General features: G+C 41.3%; 1 protein-coding gene across 2 annotated transcripts in view; it reads right to left on the reverse strand.

Moving 5' to 3' along the window:
- Positions 1 to 4,537: 4,537 nt before the first annotated feature.
- MAML2 (mastermind like transcriptional coactivator 2) overlaps positions 4,538 to 19,968 on the reverse strand; it is a 340,696-nt gene continuing 325,265 nt past the window's right edge. The window contains exons 3-5 of one of the 2 annotated variants that reach the window (XM_045894658.3): positions 17,066 to 17,269; positions 11,861 to 11,975; positions 4,538 to 8,380 (exon numbers count right to left, since the gene is read on the reverse strand). In XM_045894658.3, the coding sequence (XP_045750614.1) occupies positions 7,362 to 8,380; positions 11,861 to 11,975; positions 17,066 to 17,269 (1,338 nt within the window). In that variant the 3' untranslated portion in view covers positions 4,538 to 7,361. The remainder of the gene's footprint in view (positions 8,381 to 11,860; positions 11,976 to 17,065; positions 17,270 to 19,968) is intronic. The other variant, XM_064577182.1, reaches the window with a different exon arrangement.

A 19,968-nucleotide genomic window follows, 5' to 3' on the forward strand; every position in this document is an offset into this window, starting at 1 on the left:
CACATTTCTTTAAATTCCCTCAACGATGATCACCATCCTGAATTTACATTTATCATTCCCAAGAATGTCTTATACTTTTATTTACCATCATTTCCAACAGCCTGTTCTCTTGCCATCCTCTGCTATAGAGGCTATCACACTAAATCCTTGACACCCAGCTTCTCTTGAAGATCTGGAAGTCCATAGACCCAGTCATGACTAATGAGCATGGGTAGGTCTCGGTAGGGTGACCTTTCCCAAATGAAAGTAAAGGCTTGCTATAGACAATCCTTTTTCTTTTCATAATTTTTCTCTTCCATTTTTCCAGCTTGGAACATAGGCATGATGCTGAGGTAACTATCTTGTCACCACAACTTGACAATAATGAGGAAGAAAATTTCTGTGCTTCTTCATGGCAGAAATGAAGATGGAAATAGCTTGGGTACCTGATAGCATTGTTGGACTAAGTTAGGACTGCCCACCTCAGACCCCTTGTTGCATGAGGCATTTGCAGCATTGCATTTCATCATCCAAGATGTCATAGATTGTAAGACACAGCATTACTTTATGTATCATTAAGAAAGAAAAAAGGTGCTGATAACTGTACAATAATATGATGCTTTCTTTTCACATCATTGTAAATAATAACCTTATTTTATAAACAAGAAAATTTGAAAAACGTGTTTCTAGGAGTCAGTAAAATATTTTTTAAAACCCTTCTTTTTTTAAATGTCCATTAGTTGCAATTGAACAGTTTCCTAATTGATGCCATTTTATAATAAGTAGACAAATTTAGATCAAAATTAATGTATCTGAAAGCCGGTAGGGAAGAAAATCGGGCTTTGCTAGGAAATCTGCTTTTTGCTCTAGGTCAGCAATCCAAAATGGCTGAGATCCAGAAATCTACAGGCATGTTGTGTCAGACCTGGGCCTGTTTATTGGCAGATTTATTCCTTGCCCTTTCCTAGCCTGAGATGTAAGGCTCCAGGCTATGTACCCCCGCCCTCTGGGGGAGCTATGACCAGCTGAGTTCAGCCAATGAGATGCGTTGCCTGGAGAGTAGAAGAGAGGAAGGAAGAATTGTATTCCTTCTCTTCCCTCTCTGTCATGAGTGGCATCTCTGCAACTGAAACTCTTTACCAGACTGGCTCCTACCGGACAGGCCAGCTAATGTTTCAGCATCTGCTTAGTGATTCCTGGCCCCTTGTCTTTTTGTCCTTCCATCTTAGGAGTGGTAGTGTCTTCCTGCTTTTGCTCATCTCAGGATGGCCTCACCATCCCTTATGTGGCTTCTCAGCTCATCCATCATCTGTGTAACCAATGCCTTGCATTAAAATCTCTCTGACACTCGGACTATTTCAAGTGTTTTTTTGTTTCCCTGACTAAAAACCAGAGAGAAAAGTTGAATTCTCAGTCCTAGGCTAAAATTATTGCACGCCAAGTCAAACAGATGGGATTCGTAGTGGGAGATATGACTGGAACTTGAGAACTCAAGTCTGATTCCCTGGGCCCCTACCCAGCAGTGAATGTAATATCCTCCCTGAGGAAGGGGTGATTACTCCCATTGCAAAATGCAGCTGGCCTGCATCCCGGAAAGGGGGACAGGAGGAAAGAAGGGAAAGAGGGGAGGTTTTAATACTTCTCCTCCCAGGTCATTGACTTGGAAGCCCAGAGACAAAATAGTCTTCATTCTTCTTGTTCAGAAGGAAGAGATCTACACGTTAGTGTCTCTTCCAAATAGAAGTTATTACCTTTTCCACTCTCCACTTAGATACGTTGGGAATAGATAAACATCTTTTGGACTTAGATTGCTGGTTCATCTTGACCTGTCAGAAAAGAGTTTACCTCACGTAGATGCGACGGAATAAGATGTGGTGACATTTGGATGGCCTCCTTATGGGGAGGAGGTGAGTACTTGGGTTAGTGACATTTTGAAATTGAAAATATGGGGTAAAAAGTGTGTGTGGAAATAAAACAGCCAGAAAAGGACTGTGGTTTTATTTTACATCTCTCTCTTTCTCTTTCTCTAGACATTTGTGGTTTTATTTTACATCTCTCTCTCTCTCTCTAGCTCAATCTCTCTCTCACCCTCCCTCCTGCCCTTCTTTCTTCTTTTCTTTCTTTCTATCTTTTTTTCCCCCTGAATAGCAACCTGATTTTCCTTGGGGAAATCACCTCTTTCCCACTCTTAGTTCATATGGTTTGGTGGTATTAATCCCCTGCAGGGATAGGCATTTGACTCAGGCCTGACCAGTTAGAGAACACCCGCTCTTCTTGGCCAAATCAAAGCTTGTTGAGATGCAAATCTTGATTTTTTGAAAGGAAAGCATTCATTATTGTTTATGCTGGACTTGGAGTTGTGAGGATGTAAGCCTGGAGCTTTTAGCAACAGTTTTGCCACTATGAGAGCCGGGCCTACGTGAGAATGGAGTCAAGGCACAGGGAAGCAAAGGTGAGAAACAGAAAAGAACCAATTATTGATGACATGGTTTACCTGAGGGATTTGGCTGTGCCTAAACCCAGACTTACCTTGTAAACTTTTCAGTTGTGTCAACCAGTGAATTCCTTTCCCTAAGCCTATTTGAAATGTTTTCTTTCCTTCCTTCTCTTTTCCTTCTTCTTTCCCTCCCATCTGCTGAAAGAACCCTAAATATTATAAAAAAGTGTCTGTATGCTCATGCATATCCTGGAGCTAAAGATGACTTAAATTTGGTTAAAAGAGAGAAGTTAAATGCTATTTATGTAAATAAACAAAAGCCCTCTTTTTTTTTTTTTTAAGATTTTATTTTTAAGCCACCTCTACAGTCAACACGGGGCTTGAACTCACAACCCTAAGATCAAGAGTCTCACGCTCCACCGACTGAACCAGCCAGGTGCCCCAACCCTCTTATTACTGCATGCAAGGCGGTGACTACAGCATTTGTTTTTTTTTAAATCTAAGGTCAGTGTGTTTTGTTAACACCCATGATACAATGTTTTAGTTATGTTAAAGCTGCCAATGAAGTTGATCCTAGGCCACCTGTACTTTGTCTATTATAGCAACTTAGGAAGTATACTTAAGAGATATTACTATCATTTAACCTCACAAACCCTACTTTATACCCATGGTGGACACTACTCAAAGTATTGGTTTCCTCCTTCCTAGCAGGCAAATATTTTCTTTATGAAATTCTATGATCTCACAGGAAAATGACCTTTTAATATTATATTCCAGCTTTCAATCTTTAGGACTTGATTTGTATTTAGTCAGTGGGCTAATCATAGACGTTGCCTGTTTGTGAACGGTCTAGTTCTGGCTCACAATGAGGAGCTCTCTTTTTATGTGATTGATTGATTGATTTTAAGATTTTATTTATTTATTTGACAGAGAGAGACAGCGAGAGAAGGAACACAACAGGGGGAGTGGGGGAGGGAGAAGCAGGCCTCCCCCGGAGCAGGGAGCCGGATGCAGGGATCCCATGACCTGGGATCATGACCCGAGCCGAAAGCAGATGCTTAAGGACTGAGCCACCCAGGCACCCCTCATGTGATTTAATTTTAAAGGAGGTGGCTGCTTTGTTCCGTAAAGTTGACTGATAACCTGAAGATTTTCAAAAGGTTGAACAGTGAGTTCTTTAGTTTAAAAATAATAATGGTATTTGAGTTTTTTGTGGTTAATTTTCCATTTAGCTTTGAAAAAAAACAACAATCAGAATTTTATAGTTGAAAAGGAATATAGAACTATTTCAGCCCCGTGCTCTCATTTTTGGGTGAGGAAACAATAGTTACAGAGATACCAAATGGAAATAGATAAAATGTTTAAGAATTTGAACTGCCTTTGGCAACCACAGCATGGGAAGAAGCAAAGCTCCTGGTTTATTCGTACTTGCTTTTACTCTCTCATCTCTTCTTTCAAGTCTGCTTCCGTGGGTGCAACCGGGGATTCATAGGCAATTTTAGAATTACACATTTCTTTCTCTTAATTTGTGTGTATTTTCTTTATTTTTATTGATGTTGACTTTGTTTACTATCGAACTTCCCAGAGTCATTGGACAGGGACCACATAGAATGTCAATTTTATTATTGCTCCATTAATAACATGAATAAAGAGGATAATGCCACACATCTTTCTGGCAGAGAGGGAAGGGACAATGGAATCCCAGCAACATACTTCAACAGGGGAGCAAGAACATTGGTGAGAAAGGTTCCCACTGCCTCCTCCCACCTTTTTCTTAACCTCTTTGACCCTCAAGAAAGAATGTGTAAATACGCTCAGTGAAGCTGTGTTTACCTGGCCTGGTGTTCACTCAGACTTGGCCTGAACACGTGCCTAGGCAAAGGCCCACCATGCCTGAGAATGTGTTTCTTCGGTATTTAGTGGTGCTGTGCATATAGGATCTTAATACAAACCTTCTAAGTGAACTAAAGAACACTGAAAGGAGACAAGACAGCATTTCACTAGAAGCTTCCCAGAGACTGAATCTGCCCATTGCTATTAATAGTTCTCAGAACTTTCTGTGATATAGCAACAATATTGTTGGTGACTGAAAGTATGATTTCATACAAGAGAACCACTTCCGAATTTTTTGAAACTATTTTTTAACACATGAAATTACACACAATACAAAATACTTGTTTTACAAGTTGAAATCTTTACAGTTATGGGTACAGTTACAGTAATGCAAGTAATATTAGTGCATTCACTTAGAGCAAGGTTATTTATCTTCATTGGGCTTAACACAAAGCCAAGAATGAATTATTTGCTTAAACTGCTTTCTAGTCTTTGAATCAAAAAAAAAAAAAAAGAAAAATGACTTCTACCTCCTGTTTAATATGTTAGAATGATAAACAATGCCAACAATTAAGTAGTCCGGTATCTTTATAAATGGGAGATTGGATTCCAATAGCTTTTACATTGTAAATCTTCAAGTTTTGGCTACATTCTGTCTATCAAATTGTCATCATCTCAGCTTTCAGGAAAATTACATCATCTTTGGTCATAGGTTGCCAAAAAACAGAAACTATAGACTACACCATTTTTTTCCAAAGAATCCTGTATTTTAATGAATAGCTGAATAAATAGACATTAATTATGAAATTCACATTAAGATAGAAGAAAATCCAAACATTCTGATTGCTTTATCTCTTAAATTTGGTAGCTACTACAAAACATACTATTTATGTTAGGGTAAAAATAAGCTGAATCACAGGAGTGTAATTGGGAAGTACTGGCAGATACATACAGTAACATGGAGGAGTCATAAAATAAAAGTGTTTATATGTACATATTTTTTTTCCTTTTTTGCATGGAGAAACACTGTTCTATAAAATGGGAAAACACACAGTAGACCACATGCAACAAGAACCAATACAATGTGCACAGCAGTAGGATCAAATAAGACAGAAGAACTATGGGTTTAAAAAATAATTCGGCAGCAGAAAAAAAAAAAGAAAAAATTGAAACCTGGAATGCTTTCTTCTTGAGGTTTCAGAATATAAATTTGTCTAACAAGCCTCTTGATAGTTTTCAAAAGTTCCCACTTGACCTCTTACGGTTTAAGTGTAGAGCTAAAAATAAACCATCATATTATACAAAACTTTGTATATTAGCATACAAAAGGTAACAATTTACTTTTTGTATAAAATATAACCTTTTGATAGTATATTTATTTCACATATGTATAAATATAACCCAAAGAATATGTTTTGAGTATTTCTACCAAAATATTCTTTACAAAAGTTTACAAAACAAGTCATTTATTCATATTTACAACTTAGCACAGAAAAGATTCTGGCCAGTGACGTTGGTATTGTGTAAAAGAAAGAGTGTTCTTCTAGATTTTTTTAAAGACTGAGAGAGGGCTTTGCAGAACTTTCAAAATATGATCTTTTTTAGAACAGATATCCAAAGACTTATTTATTAAACAAGTCCAGTTAAATTACATCTGATAATTGAATACGTGGGCATATAACTAAAAAGGTTGAAGATAACCTATATTCTTCTGTAATGAGGAAAATGATAGTGATATTTTGCATCCATTCCAAATCAGCACATGTCCTCCCCATTTTATAGCTGATCTGTGTGTGGGCGCTGAGGTGACATGACTCAACAAAAATTCTTTCTTTGATACAGTGCTCTGTACCTCTGTATCTCTGAGGGAGAAAACCTGGATATGCAGGGTCTGTCTAGCATATGGTGAAGATGTATCATATCAGGGAGCCAAGAATGAATACATTGCTACTGGAGAACAGATCACATTCTCTTTAGCTGTTCACCCAAAATATGCCCAAATCAGGACAGATTGTTTTCTCTCTCAATTATGTTTTCCTTCAAACCCTGTGAAATAGATTTGTACCCAACCATACCCACCATTTCTTGTCCTGATCTTCTGTTTCTTATCTCCAATCAAAACAAGATACCTTCTTATCTCCGTTTTCTTACAAGTCAGTCTCTGGTCATCAAAATAAGCAGGGAAGACAGGGCTCAATTTCACTCAGCATGGGAACTAACCAGCAGGCATGATCACAATAAGCAACACCCCAGGTTATTTGTGGCTAGATAAATCTCCTTTGTAGCCATGGGCCACGGGATGTTTTCTTTTTGAAATAGTGAAATCTGATGCAGACAGGTATGCACCAATATTTCAGTATGATTAGGACAAGTTGTGATTTTTATCTAAGACTTGGAAATGGATTCAGGAATTGGTTGTGGAAGCCCAAATAAAGTTGGAGAGCTCTGCAATCTTGTTTCATCACTAGACACGGCATGTTGCGGAAGTACGGCGTATGTGGGAAAACTGACCAAGTGAGAGGTGAATCTGGGGAAGAAACTCTATAATCCATTGGATGTTCTCTAGCTTCTCTGGCTTTCCTCTACTTGGGGCACTGTTTGGTTACTCCAAACAAACCTATAACATTTTAATCTACCCTGGATGTTTTAGGAAAACTAAATGAAAAGACAAGAGTGGGAAGATTAAACCACACTTATTATCTATTAGAGCAAATGAAGGAATTTGTTGCTTGTTGCTGGGAACTAGAATCTCCATATGACATGGGATTTAGCAAGCGACAAGCTCTATTACTTTTCTTTCAGGGAGGAAAGGAGCTTGGGAAGCCTATTTTACACAACTAATTACACATCAACATCACAGTTCTGTTTGGGAAAACTGGATACTGTGTCCTGGAGTTTAGACAGGGAAAGGTGATCCCAAGATTTTACTTTCAGGTTTGAGACTTAAAACAAACATTTGAACCAAGCACTGCAGTTAACTTTCTGCTTCCACGTGTAAGCCAAGGTATCTTCACATAGTCCAACTAAAAGTCAAGAGTTTGGCCTTTACAGAGTCCTTGTGAAATACTGCCTTTTAGTGCGTGGAGTTTATTAATTGTCTCCCTCTTCTCCTTTAGGAGTTGTTCCCCAAGATCTCATCAAGATTGATGTCTTTCATCCAGTCGTCATTACCAGGCTCTGTCTTCAATAAAGAATCAATGAAATCAGCATCGCTGTTCAGGGCAGGGCCCATGTTATCGGTCTGTTGGTTGAGAAAGTCAAAAGCTAAGTCACTGCCATGGTCAGTTCCTTGAAAAGCCCTGGAACTTTGGTTGGGTGAAGGGAAACTACCCGGGGTCAGGGATGACGGCTGGCTCAGGCCTGTCCTCGACTGACTCAACCCTGTTCCTGACTGGTTCAAATTAGGCAAAATTTGTGTGCTGAGCTGATTGGGTCTGAGGTTCAGACTTCTGAGTGGACCCATGGTCTGTCCATTTAATGTTTGGCTCATCTGGTTCATGGGTCTCATCTGCACTGCTGGTGTGAGCTGGTTAGGAGGAGCCACTGGCCTCTGCGAAAACTGTTGGCTGCTCACTGCCTGTTGTAGAGACTGGTTTGGAGTATAGGCTGCAGGTGCACCTGTGGGGAAGCGGGTGGCCGTGGACTTCAGGGCTTCCTGTTGTTTGGTTGTCGCTTCTTGAGAGGCCCAGTTTGGTGCTGTTGTGCTGGATGTGATCATTACATTCGACGTTCTCTGCGCTGGCATGTTTGCCATGCTGTGGGTTAAATTTGGTCTCACCTGCTGCGAATTGCTAACAGGTCCAGCTCCAAAAGTGGCCACGTTATTATTATTATTACTTGCCCCTAAGGTAGGTGGCCGTGGCATCAGAGGGGTGTTCTGATTTGCTATCAGTTGGTTTGGGTTTCTCTGCTGGGTCAGCTGATTCACTCCTGAAGTGACGCTGTACGTGCCAGGTTGACTGCAAGGCAGATTTCCATACATCCCCATATTCTGAACTGCTGTGGGTAACGATGGCATTCTCGTCCCATGCGAAGTAGACATGAGGCTGGAATTCGAAGTCAAAATGGTGTGTGTTGAAACTGGGTTTGCCAAAGCCTGGTTAGAGTTTAAACTCACAGCTGATGAGCCACCTGAGAAAAAGAAGATAATTATGTTAGTTTACAACCATAGGTTATCTCCTCTTTTATAGCAATTTGCAATAACTTATCCACTCTGAAACTGTTGTAAGGTGTAAGAACAAATAAAGAGAAATAATCATCACAGCATCTTATGTAAAAGGAGTAAGACAGCTTTTGGAGGGAAGTATCACCTAGGTCATCCCTTGGTCAAGAGTTTACATATTATACAGAAAAAGCCTATGATAAAATGGCTCTGGTTTTTAGGTTTTACTTTATTCCTCTTCTGGAGTCATTGAGGGGAGGTGATAGTCAATCTTTCTTTCATTTTGAATTAGCTTTACTCTGTTCCAAGACCAAAGACTAGAACCTTGATTAACCAGCTGTTGTGAAATCCAGGCTACTGGTTACCTCAGGGTCCAAATAAGAAAGTGTGGATTAATCCTATATACGGCTGCTAGATTAATATTCCACACCTATGGCCATGAAAATCATGTCCAGTTATTCATCCGCATCGTCCCCATTCAAGAAGCTTCCATGAGTGGCCCCCAAGTGTCCAAAGGGAAAATACCCATCTCTTTAAACATCTAGAATTCAAAGTGTCCATGCTCCAGTGATGATTTCCATGTAGAAAGCCCTCTGCTCCAGGAGGTATAGTTACTATTGCATTGTTATCCACATACCATGAGCCACCTGTGCTCATGCTATTTCCCTCTCATATGATGCCCTTCTTAACTCCCCGAACCCTACTTTTCCTTCAAAGTTCAGGCCAAAGTCTAAGCTCCTTCACTGAGCTTCACCTGATACTCCAGCCTGCTCTTTCCAGCAGGATTTGCTCTTTGAAGTTTTCACTTAGCACTTAGCTTTTATATTGGGAAATCCACGGAACCTCAAAGAGGAACCATGAATCACAGGCTGCCGGATAGGGAGGCGCATCACATATCAGATAGTGATTAGTCAACACGTTAAAATCTTCCTGACTCGGGGAGGTGAAAGTCATCATGGGAAGACATCTTGAGAAGCAAAAATGGAATGTCAGAAAGATAAAAGTAAGTGTCTGGTGGATGATTAAGTTCCATGGGGGAAAGCATTTTTGCCTGTTTGGTTCACTGTCCTAAAGTCTAGTGGATGGTGCAAAGTAGGTATTTGATTCATATTGAATGAATGAATGAGTAAATGAGAGATTGAAGCAAATATGTAACTTGGAGAAAGATACTCTTTTAAAGTACCCTCCCTGCACAGATGCAGGGAGACCCAGAGAATCAGAAATGCTAAGGAAGGAGAATTAGACACATACAGAAATATCAGAACATTACTGTAGGAGAAGAACATGGCTGTGGTTGTAGCTCTAGGGAACCCCAGAACTGTTTGGGGATAGCTAGCATGGCACACAGCCTGAAGGGCTGAAGTCCTTGCTATTTGTTTTAAAATGTCTCCCACTAGACTACAGACCCCTTGAAGGCAGGAACAGTCTCTTGTATCTCCCTGTGGTCCAGACTGAGCACAAAGCCCTGCACTGGGAGGGCAGGAAGAGTTTGATAAAGAGGGATCAGAGTAGGTATGAGATGCTGGAACAGTAAAGAGTGGACAGACAGCCAATGAGGGTAAGCAACAGCATCTTGGTATCTAAGGGTTTCACGAGAAGGGAATGGACACTATGAAAGTGCTATGAGAAAAAATTTAGAGGTTTTAAAAATCATTCCCTCTAGGTGCCCTCTATTTTGACAATATGCCCTGAGAAGGTTTTTAAGAGGAGAGCAATAGTTTTAAACAACCACAATAGAATTTCCATAAAGGTCACAAAATAGTAATCACAGTTAATATTTAGAAGTCCCAAATATGTGGTAAAAATTGTTCCATGTACTTTTCATACATCATTTCTAATATTAACAATTTGGGCAAGGTGATTATTACTGCACTGAGATTAAAGTAAAAAATGATAAAAGAGTTTGTGTTGTGCTTGTTGGTTATTTCATTCTCAGAAGACATGGGAAGTACAATGCTCTAGAGTACTGATTCTTATCCATTTGGGGATCAGCAATTGGATGCCAAGGATCCCTCCCTTAGGAAGAGGCCCATGTGCACTGTGAAAGGAACTTGCAGGTGCCTACCAAGCATCCAACCTCCCTGTCTCCCTTAGAAACAGATCCTTGATTTTGCAGCAATGTGCCAAGCTGAAAAACCACATTTCCCAAACTTCCTTGGTGATGGAGGGGTCCAGATGAATAAATTTTGGCTAGAAGTAGAAGTTACTAGGTAAGAGTCCAAGAAACCTATTTTATTTTTTTTTAAAGATTTTTATTTATTTATTTGAGAGAGAGAGAGAGCACAAGAAGGGGGAGCAGCAGAGGGAGAGGGAGAAGCACAGACTCTCTGAGCAGGGAGCCCGACATGGGACTTGATCCCAGGACCCAGAGATCATGACCTGAGCCAAAGGCAGATGTTTAACCAACTGAGCCACCCAGGTGCCCCTCAACAAATCTCTTTTAAAAAGAGAATCTGACTCATTTGGGAGGGCATTTTACCTCTTCCTTTCTTTCATCCTTCTACCTGGAATACAACGTGAAGGATGGTGGTGTGGTGGCCACAAGGCAGCCCTTAGGGTGGAAACTCCATGTGAAAGAAGGTGGAGCAGGAAGACGAAAGAAGCCTTGACCCCTGACAACACTGTATAGCCACCTAATCAGCCTGAGACTGCAATCCTTGAGACTCTTTTATATGAGTGGGAAAAGAAAAGCCCAAACATCCACCTTGAATTTTGTATAATATTTCCAAGGCTCCTAGCTTCCTCTGAACCCACTGATAGGCCATGGTGTAAGAAGCCATGTTCCAAATGAACCTCCATCGTGTCTTTCAGCCACGTTGAGGACAAGTGGAGACAAGAGGATCGGGCTTTATGCAAGTTCCAAGAGGGAAGAATGTCTGCTTACCTTACATGATCTGGGTCAGGATACCTTGCTGGGAGGACAATGGTGGAACCGAGGAGTTAGAAAATATTTAAGCTCTCTTGAACTCTCAGAGGTAATTTGGAGGGCAGTGAAATATGTGAAGACAGGACAAGAATCAGCAAGAAATGATGAAAGGACTAAACACCACTCAAGTTTGGTCTTGATCTGCAAGTTAAATGGGAGCTAGTGCAGGATTCTAAGACAGATGCTACATTTCCCTATGAGGTGGGGAGAGGAGGAAATGTTAAAAACTGAACAGTTTTTTTCTTCTACAGTTATGATTTTTACTGATTTTTAAAAGATTTTATTTATTTATTAGAAAGAGAGACAGCAAGAGAGAGAGAGGGCATGAGCAGGGGCAAGGAGCAGAGGGAGAAGGAGAGGGAGAACTAAAGGGAGAGGGAGAAACAGACTCCCCACTGAGCAGGAAGCCCAATGCGGGGCTCGATCCCAAGACTCCAGATCATGACCTGAGCCAAAGGCTAGATGCTTAACCTACTGAGCCACCCAGGCGCCCCGTTTTTAACTGATTTTTAAGAATACTCACCAGAATACTGAGCAGCAGTTGGCTGTATATTGCCCGTGTTTCTTCTTTGGTCTTTGTAATCTGGTGGTGGCCTTGTCAAATGTCTATTTATCTGATCCTGTGGAGCAATCTTCTCCTTGAATACACAAATGAAATCATATTAGGTTGCATGCTTACTTTCCCACTTGTAAACATTTATAGACTGTCATTCAAAAAAGTAAGACTGCAAGAAAAATTTTGCAGCCATGGTTGCGAATCATACACCTTATTTACTAGTGTTACTTCAGAAACTGGTCTTTTCAGTTTCAATAAATTTCCTGCGTGGAAGTATAATTTCTACCTCTCAACACTCAACGTGTGTTTTGGGTCTAACAGCTAATCTCATTTTCTTTATTTTGCAATTAGATTTCAGTGAGAGCTAAATTCCTGTGATTTTTGAGATGGTGTTTCTAGTTTTATTTTGTAGCACACCTGATATGCTTTGGTACCCATTTTTTAATTCTGGTCCCATGGAGTGTGGAAGGCATAGGAGTAGGGTTACCAGAGAAAATACAGGACTCTCACCTAGTAACTTGGAAACTCTATATTTTTATTTGTTAAGTCTGGCAACCCTAGATAGGAGGAGATGCCAGGAGATATCCTATCAGGTATTGGTAGGGGCCTTATACACATATTACCTCATTTTTCCCCCTCTAAAATAACGCTTGAAATAGGTGCGATTATTCCCACTTAACAGATGAAGAAATGGAAGCTTCCTTAGGCCAAGTAACTTGCCAAAGATCAGAGCAGTAGAATGGAAATCGGATCCTGAGTCAAAGAATCTGGCCCTTTCCCTGCCACACAATACAGTACTTGCTTCTCTGTTTCTCTGTGCCCCATTCTCAAAGCACAGAAGTCTCCCAGGCCCCCTTCTTTTCTTCCTTCTGGAATCTGCCACCTTTAGATCTCTAGAGGAGGTGAGTTTGGGAGCTAAGAGAGGAAATGGGTACGTTCTTTTTCTATTGTCAACGCCTTTAGCCAAAGACTACCAGGAACACAACTGCTGGGTTTATTGCTCATTGCGGCATGGGGGACCATGGGGTGTCTCAGTACTAGAGCGTTAGAAAGAAGCTATCCTAGGATTTGGGTGTTAATTGGATGATTTAGGGAGGGTCTAAGGAAGCAATGATTTGTTCTAGGTTGTAAGCTGTCAAAGTGAGGTTGATTCTATTATTGAGTAAAGTAGCCATTGCTCATTTAGCAAAAGGAGAGGTTGGTATTTTGTGGGTTACAGAGTGACCTTGTGTCTGTATTTAGATAAAATTATGAAGTGGCCTTATTTTGTCTCATTTTATCATGGTCTCAGAGTAATCCCATCTGAGGTTGGTATTCATTCATCTGACAAAAACCAAAATGGCCTGGCCACGAGTGTCATATCAATCTGGACAATCAGGGACCGCTTTTTTTTTTTCTCAACGTGGATCCGGAAGTTTTTAGAATTGCTTTACTGCAACTTTGTATGCATCCCAAAGCAACCTCCATTTTCAAAGATAAACATAACTGGTATCGGTAGACAGAGAACAATATAATTATAGAGAAGTCAATAAATAGAAAAGAAAACCGTGTAAAGATAGATGGATAAATTAGATGGAGGCCAAATGTGCACTGGCCAACTTAGAGCCCACTTGAACCATGTATTTCTCAGTTTCCCATCAAATTCCAAACTTCCAAAGTAGAACAAATCTACTATAAAGGAAAAAAAAAAGGCCTTAAAACAACAACAAACCAAGTTCAAATTCTTGTTTCTAAGAAAAAAACTTGAAAGACTCACAGGGTTTTTGGGGCATCGAGTAATTCGGATGAAACACAATTTTGATGAGCTAAGTGTAAATGAATCAGAAACATATGGATTACATTTCTTTCAAATATGGGTTTACAAATTAAGGAAAAAAGTGGTTGGTGAAAGTCTTTATGGTTTTGCCCAAACCCTAAATGTTTAAGAAACAGCTTGAGATGTTCCATGAACCCAAATGTGGTGATGTTCAACCATGCCTGTTGTAAACTATTGTGCAAGCTGACAGTTTTGATTTTTTTGCCAAGCATGGGACTTTCTGAATTCTTCTCTTTTTCAAAAGCATCTATCATTTTTTCTTATATAAGTAGGTGTTTCTGCTGTTTATACTGAAGAAAACAGATTTGTGCATGGGTGTGTGTGTGTGTAGAGAGAGAGACAGAGACAGAGAGAGACAGAAACAGAGAAGAGAGGATCGGGCTCTTGGTTCCCCATTAAAGACTAGATCTCAAATCTGAACTTATGTTTATGTATATTCAATCTACTTACTGACCTTTTATTTCCCTGAGGGCTAAATTAGGTAGCTCCAAGGGTTAACAACACATCTCTGGACACCTGAGTTTCTTGAACTACTTGCTCGCACATGAGTTAGATTTAATGGCCTGGTATACGGACTATCATGGAGAGGCCCTGTTGTCACTTCACGCTGAGAGGTAGCAAAGACCCGATTGTGACACGGAATGCGGGCTGCTCCCACTCCCCTTCCGTGCAAGAGGATGACAGTCCCCTTCTGTGTAAGCGTAAACTCACAGGCCATTCCTGAGACTAGGTGAAATTGAACGTCTCAACTAATGTCTCATCTTGGACCCAGTAATTCAACCCAATAAACCTGGCCCTGAAAACCTACTATAGAAATAACCTCTGTGGCGTTTATCGGTCCTGCTTCAGTTTTGCCATCTCAAAACGTGCAATGTAGATAATTCTAGGACCTCCCTCATAACTCCGATTGTAAGGACCAGTCCTTTACCTCTGTGAAAGCTTGGCGTGGTGCTGGCACACAGAAGGTGCACAAAATGTGTTGGTTATCATGACGCCCATCGTGTTACGCACGACTCATCTTTCCTCATTGGGCTTCATTGGCGGGAGAATAACGGGGAGTAAGGATAACGCACTTTCGTGAGAAAATGTCCCAATTCAGGCGCCTTTCTGGCCTTGCCAACTGATTGGAAATGACTACATTAGCATATGCTAATGTAAAGCCAGATCAAAGACTGTTTCTTCCTGGATGTGCTAAAAAGCACAGTCACCCTCAATGGCGTCCAAACAAAGAGCAATGTGAGTGGTTTGTAAAAAGCACAAAAACAGCAGTCCCATTTCTCATTCATCTCTCACAGTTTATGCCACTGCCCTTTGCACCTGTCCCAGGGGTGACTCAACTGGGGCCCAGCGAGAGTCCGGCCCGTGCCAGGACACGACCCTTGGGGCACGTTTCCTTGCCTTTTAATCAGAGCTGAAAATCCAGAAATGTGACCGCTGCATGTTATAATTCAACACAGTAGAAGTACTGATGGGAGCAATGAGAGTCAATCGGAGATTGCATATTTTTCTCTCCTAGCGCCCTTGTTTTTGAGCTATTTAGATGATGAAGATCAAAAAAAGGGAGGGAGTTGGTGGGACAGCCGGAGTTTCCAAAACTTACAGAAGATTTGGAGAAGAAATCGGTTGTGTCACTTTGTGATCCAGTCCGTGGCACCCCCGTACCTGATACCTCAGGGCAGCACTCAAGGTCACCTGTACATTTTTTGCTCCCTATTCCTTATTCATCCCTCACTATATCTTCTCTCCTGCTCTAGACTCCAAACTTACTCCATTTGTCATTCCTCAAAAATAATGATTATGTTACTATTTACACTTTTCATCTTGTATTAAATATTTTAGAATATAATCTCAAGCCCATCAACAAATATACACCTGGGCTGTACCTTTTGTTGTCTGGCCCCTCCTCACCTAGTCTATCCATCAGAATCCAACAGTCTTCAAGGTCAAAGTCAAAGTCAAATTTTACCTCTTCTGGGAGACTTTAATCTCTCCAGGCTGGATGTTATCTTTCCTCCATTACCTTTTCTCCTCCTCTGTTCATACTTTTATTGTAATGCAAATCTGAGTTTAGCGCTTCCTTGTTTCAAATCCTTAAAGTCCTCTCCCTTGCTTTTCAGACAGGGTGAATTTATCAAGCTCTACCCTCTGGCCTCTCATCTCTGGCCTCCTTGCCTATTACTTCCTTAACCTCTACTTCCATCCACTACACCATTATACATTATTGTCTCTGAGTCTTTGAATATGATGGTTCTTCCGGCCTGAACATCCCCCTCCTCTTTCTCCCATCACCTACTTCACCTTCAGATCTTCAGTAGACGTAACTTCCTCTCTGAAACCATTTCCAGTACTCACTACATCACAGCATTTAATCACCTGCCTTCCAATCACCTGTATTTCACATCCCTGTGGGCTCTAAGCTCCTTAAGGACAAAGACATGGTCTATTTTATTTATAGCCATTTTCTCAGTGTAAATTCACTAATATTTACCGAATGAATGGTAGCACTTACCACATCCTAGATTTCTGACTTTTACTACAAAGCTCCTTGAGTATAAACATTTTGGTTTTGTTTTGTTTTTCACATCTCTGTGTACCTTGACTCTATCAACTTGGAGACGGTTAACTTTGCCCCTTTTGTCTTTCATTTGGCCAAACTGTCTAAAGGGAGAGAATGAAACTTGGAGATGGGGCTTGGTGTTCGGAGGCAGGGGGGTTTGAACCCGTGCCCAAGTGTACGTCTGAGGACGCGGAAGGGAGAGCAAGTAACAGTGACGAAGGGCTAATGCTCGGGTCCTGATGGGGAAATAACCATCTTGCCTTTCTTTAAGGCCAGTTAACTATGGTGAAAGTTGGAAATATATCCTGTTTCCTTTAAAAACACCCCCCCTTCTGAGATGCTTTATTTTGGAAGTCAAATCTTCAGTTTTGAAACCCCATGCTGGCTTTTACAACTGTTTTAGAAACTCCTTTTATCTCTAAAATCAGTTTGGATTCAAGTCGATTAAAGTTTTGTCCACAATTTCTGCCCCTCGGGGCTATAGCCCCAAAATGGCTCCTTTTGCCTGATTCAAACACCCATGCTGGTGGTTCTTAACATTCCTGGGCTGGGCAGGGCTAGTTAGGTGGGGTGCCATGCATTCCAACTGTCCAGCAGCTGGTAAATCAAGTGTTTTTTTTTTTTTTCCCTGCAGCACTTTAACTTAGGTATAGAATTAGCTTCTCTTATAGCCAGGATACTCTTGTTGCTCTCACCTAAGCAGGCACAGAGAAAAGGGCAGTGACCAGAAAGGGGAAATAATGAATTCCCTCTGTTAGGCCAATAGGTACGTGTAGTAGAAATTAGGAGAAAGTTTTACCGCATCAACCAGCATCTGCTGCTGGAGGAGAAGCTGCTGTTTCTGCTCCATGATCTGCCTCTGTAGAGTCTGTTTCTTTCCCATCAATTGCTGATTCAACAGTGATGGCTGGGAGTTCATGTAACCACTTCCGGTGTTTGGATTTGAGCAGGGGTTGGGACTTGGACTGGGGCCTGTGTTCTGGCCTACCACAGAGTGTTGATCCTAAAGGAGAGAAGGGGTAAGAGGGGGAAGCTACTGTAATTAAAAGAAGAAAAATGTGGCACAAAGATCATAAGCTTAGATTCCGAACATTTTTCATCTTGTTGAGATCAAACATGGTTAAATGGGTTGGAGATCAGAGAACTGCCTTTCAAATGTAGGAGAAATCAATGCGTATTACAGCAAACAAAGCAGCTGGGTTAATTACATTAGGGCACTAGAAAAGCTCCCATATGACTCTGATGGTGGAACCTCCACATTCCAGAAGGCGTTTATGGAACCTTAAAGAAAACGACCATAAAAACATATGGCAAATCTCTCAATTGCTCAGGAACAAACACATCATAAAGTAACAAGTTCTTCCTTTTCCTTAAAGCTAGCACAGATCATTGCTGATCCTGCAACGAAAATTATGTTTTAAGGCATATGTTCAAAAGTTGAATAACCATTTTGGTCAGGAGGGGCCCAGCTTTCTGTGATAAGACGGAAGACCTGTGAGTTTCTGTTTTACAAACACTCTGAAACCTAGAAGGGATTTTACTTTTAAGAGACTTGTCAATTTTCCTCCCTGGTCAGGAAGTCGGGAATTTCAGTGTATCAATCAGTAAAAGCACACCCAACCGACAATGAGAAAGCATAGATTAAAAACTCAACATTGTATCGTAGTAATACTGGGTATTGGTGAACTGCCATTCTAACTCAAGGTCTCTACCAATCTTTTTTTTTTTTTTTTTTTTTTGACAGAGAGAGACAGTGAGAGAGGGGAACACAAGTAGGGGGAGTGGGAGAGGGAGAAGCAGGCTTCCTGCCGAGCAGGGAGCCTGATGTGGGGCTCGATCCCAGGACCCTGGGATCATGACCTGAGCTGAAGGCAGATGCTTAACGACTGAGCCACCCAGGGCCCCAAGGTCTCTACCAGTCTTAAGGCATTGACCCTGCAGGGCAGAAAGCTAAACCTAGCCAAACGTTTTCATGAATTCCCAATGCCATGTTCAGGCTTGGACACTGTTGGAGTTACAAGAACTTTAGAAAACTCTAGCTGTACACAGTTGGGGTTACAAGAACTCTTCCCACCTTGAAGAATGTATCTAATTAAGGAAGAAATGACATGCTTACATGTAAAAAATACAAGAAAATACAGGATCAAGTCTTAGATATGATACAAGTACTAAGTCAAAGGTCCTCACACTTTGATGATATTCACTGGGGAGACAGGTGCTCTGGACTTGCTCCAGAAATTCCGGGGCTATAGACTGGGTCCCTGGTCAGGAAATTCTAATACTCATTGGTCCAGAGTATGCTCTTTGAGAAACACTGGAATGCAGGAGCAATACAATCCAACTTTCATTCCCCATCTGGACTGTGTGAAGTTACAAGAGATTAAAAAGATAAAGCAACTCTCATGATGCCTGATGAGCAGTTGTATATACTCCGTTTGTGGAAAATCTCTTCCCTTTTATCTCTTTCTTTTTCTTTAGTTATGTACTATGCTTAAAAAAAAAGTCCACAGCCTGGACAAGTAGGAAATGTGGCCTTGCTTTAGTAATTCTTGGGGCTACAGAGCTCACCAACGACCTCAAAAGCAAAGGGATACAAAATAATCCTAAAGATGACCAGGCACTTAGCCTTATTACAGGCCAGGCCCTGTCCTCAATATGTTACGTGACTAACCACATTTAATCCTCCCAACGAAACAATGAGCAAGAACTAATATTATCGTCCTAATTTTGCAGATGAGAAACCCGAGCTGAGAGATCACACAAGTAGTTGAGGAAGATCTGAAGCCAGGTCTGTCTGACTTCAGAATTCCTTCTCAATCACTGTACCTGTTGTCTCTCAGCTAGGATGAGACATGTTGAGGAAAAAGGTGCTCATGCTTCTAAACTGTGCAGACCCACCTGCCCAAGGAGCACGTGTTGATTGAACACCCTCTGCATGGGTGAGCACCCTCAGTCAGGCACGTGGAAGGGAGTGTGGTGCGGAGAAGGGCAGGCTGTGGGGTCTGGGAGGGGGCGGTCCTCCTCACCAGTTACCTAAAAATAACGGGAGCCATCTCTGAGGCAGACACATCCTCCGTGCAGTTTTAAATAACCATCCTCTGACACCTCTGCACACAATGCCCAGTCAGTTCTCTCAGAGTTAAATCCATCTTGGTTCTTGGGGGAAAATGTTCACTCCACATATCCTACAAGCCACTAGGGATATGGACCTGGAGACAAGCGCGTGAGAGTCATTAACACAATGGCAGTGGATGATCTGTGTGTCGAGCGCTCTTGAGGGCAGGTAGAGAAGGGAGTACCTGGAGGACTGAGTGTTGAATCTTTGGTCCGCCCAGACGAATGAGAGCAAAGCAGAGCCCGCAACAGGGAGAAACGGGGGGCAGGAGGAGGGGCATCAGACAAGAGTAAAGATGACCAGCAGTGATGCTAGAGGAAATCAAGGTGAGAGAATATAGTGGAGGCAGTGGTTGGCCCTTCACTCTCCACCCTCAACCAGAATAGAAACCAACTGCTCTTTTCTAGGATATAATAATTTGAAGTTTAGTGCAAGACTGTGTGTGAAAAGAGGATTTCATGTTTTAAGAAACTGGTTGACAAACATACACAAAAACTCAATGCATTTTGCTTCTCAGTCTTTTTTGCATGGTCACAAGATCATGAGCTCTGCAGATGAGCCTGCTGGAATTCATATCCCAGTTCTGG

Source organism: Mirounga angustirostris, unplaced genomic scaffold (genome assembly GCF_029215605.1).
Source record: "Mirounga angustirostris isolate CCGP_5_RB_7025 unplaced genomic scaffold, mMirAng1.0.hap1 SCAF_13, whole genome shotgun sequence".
Taxonomy (NCBI): domain Eukaryota; kingdom Metazoa; phylum Chordata; class Mammalia; order Carnivora; family Phocidae; genus Mirounga; species Mirounga angustirostris.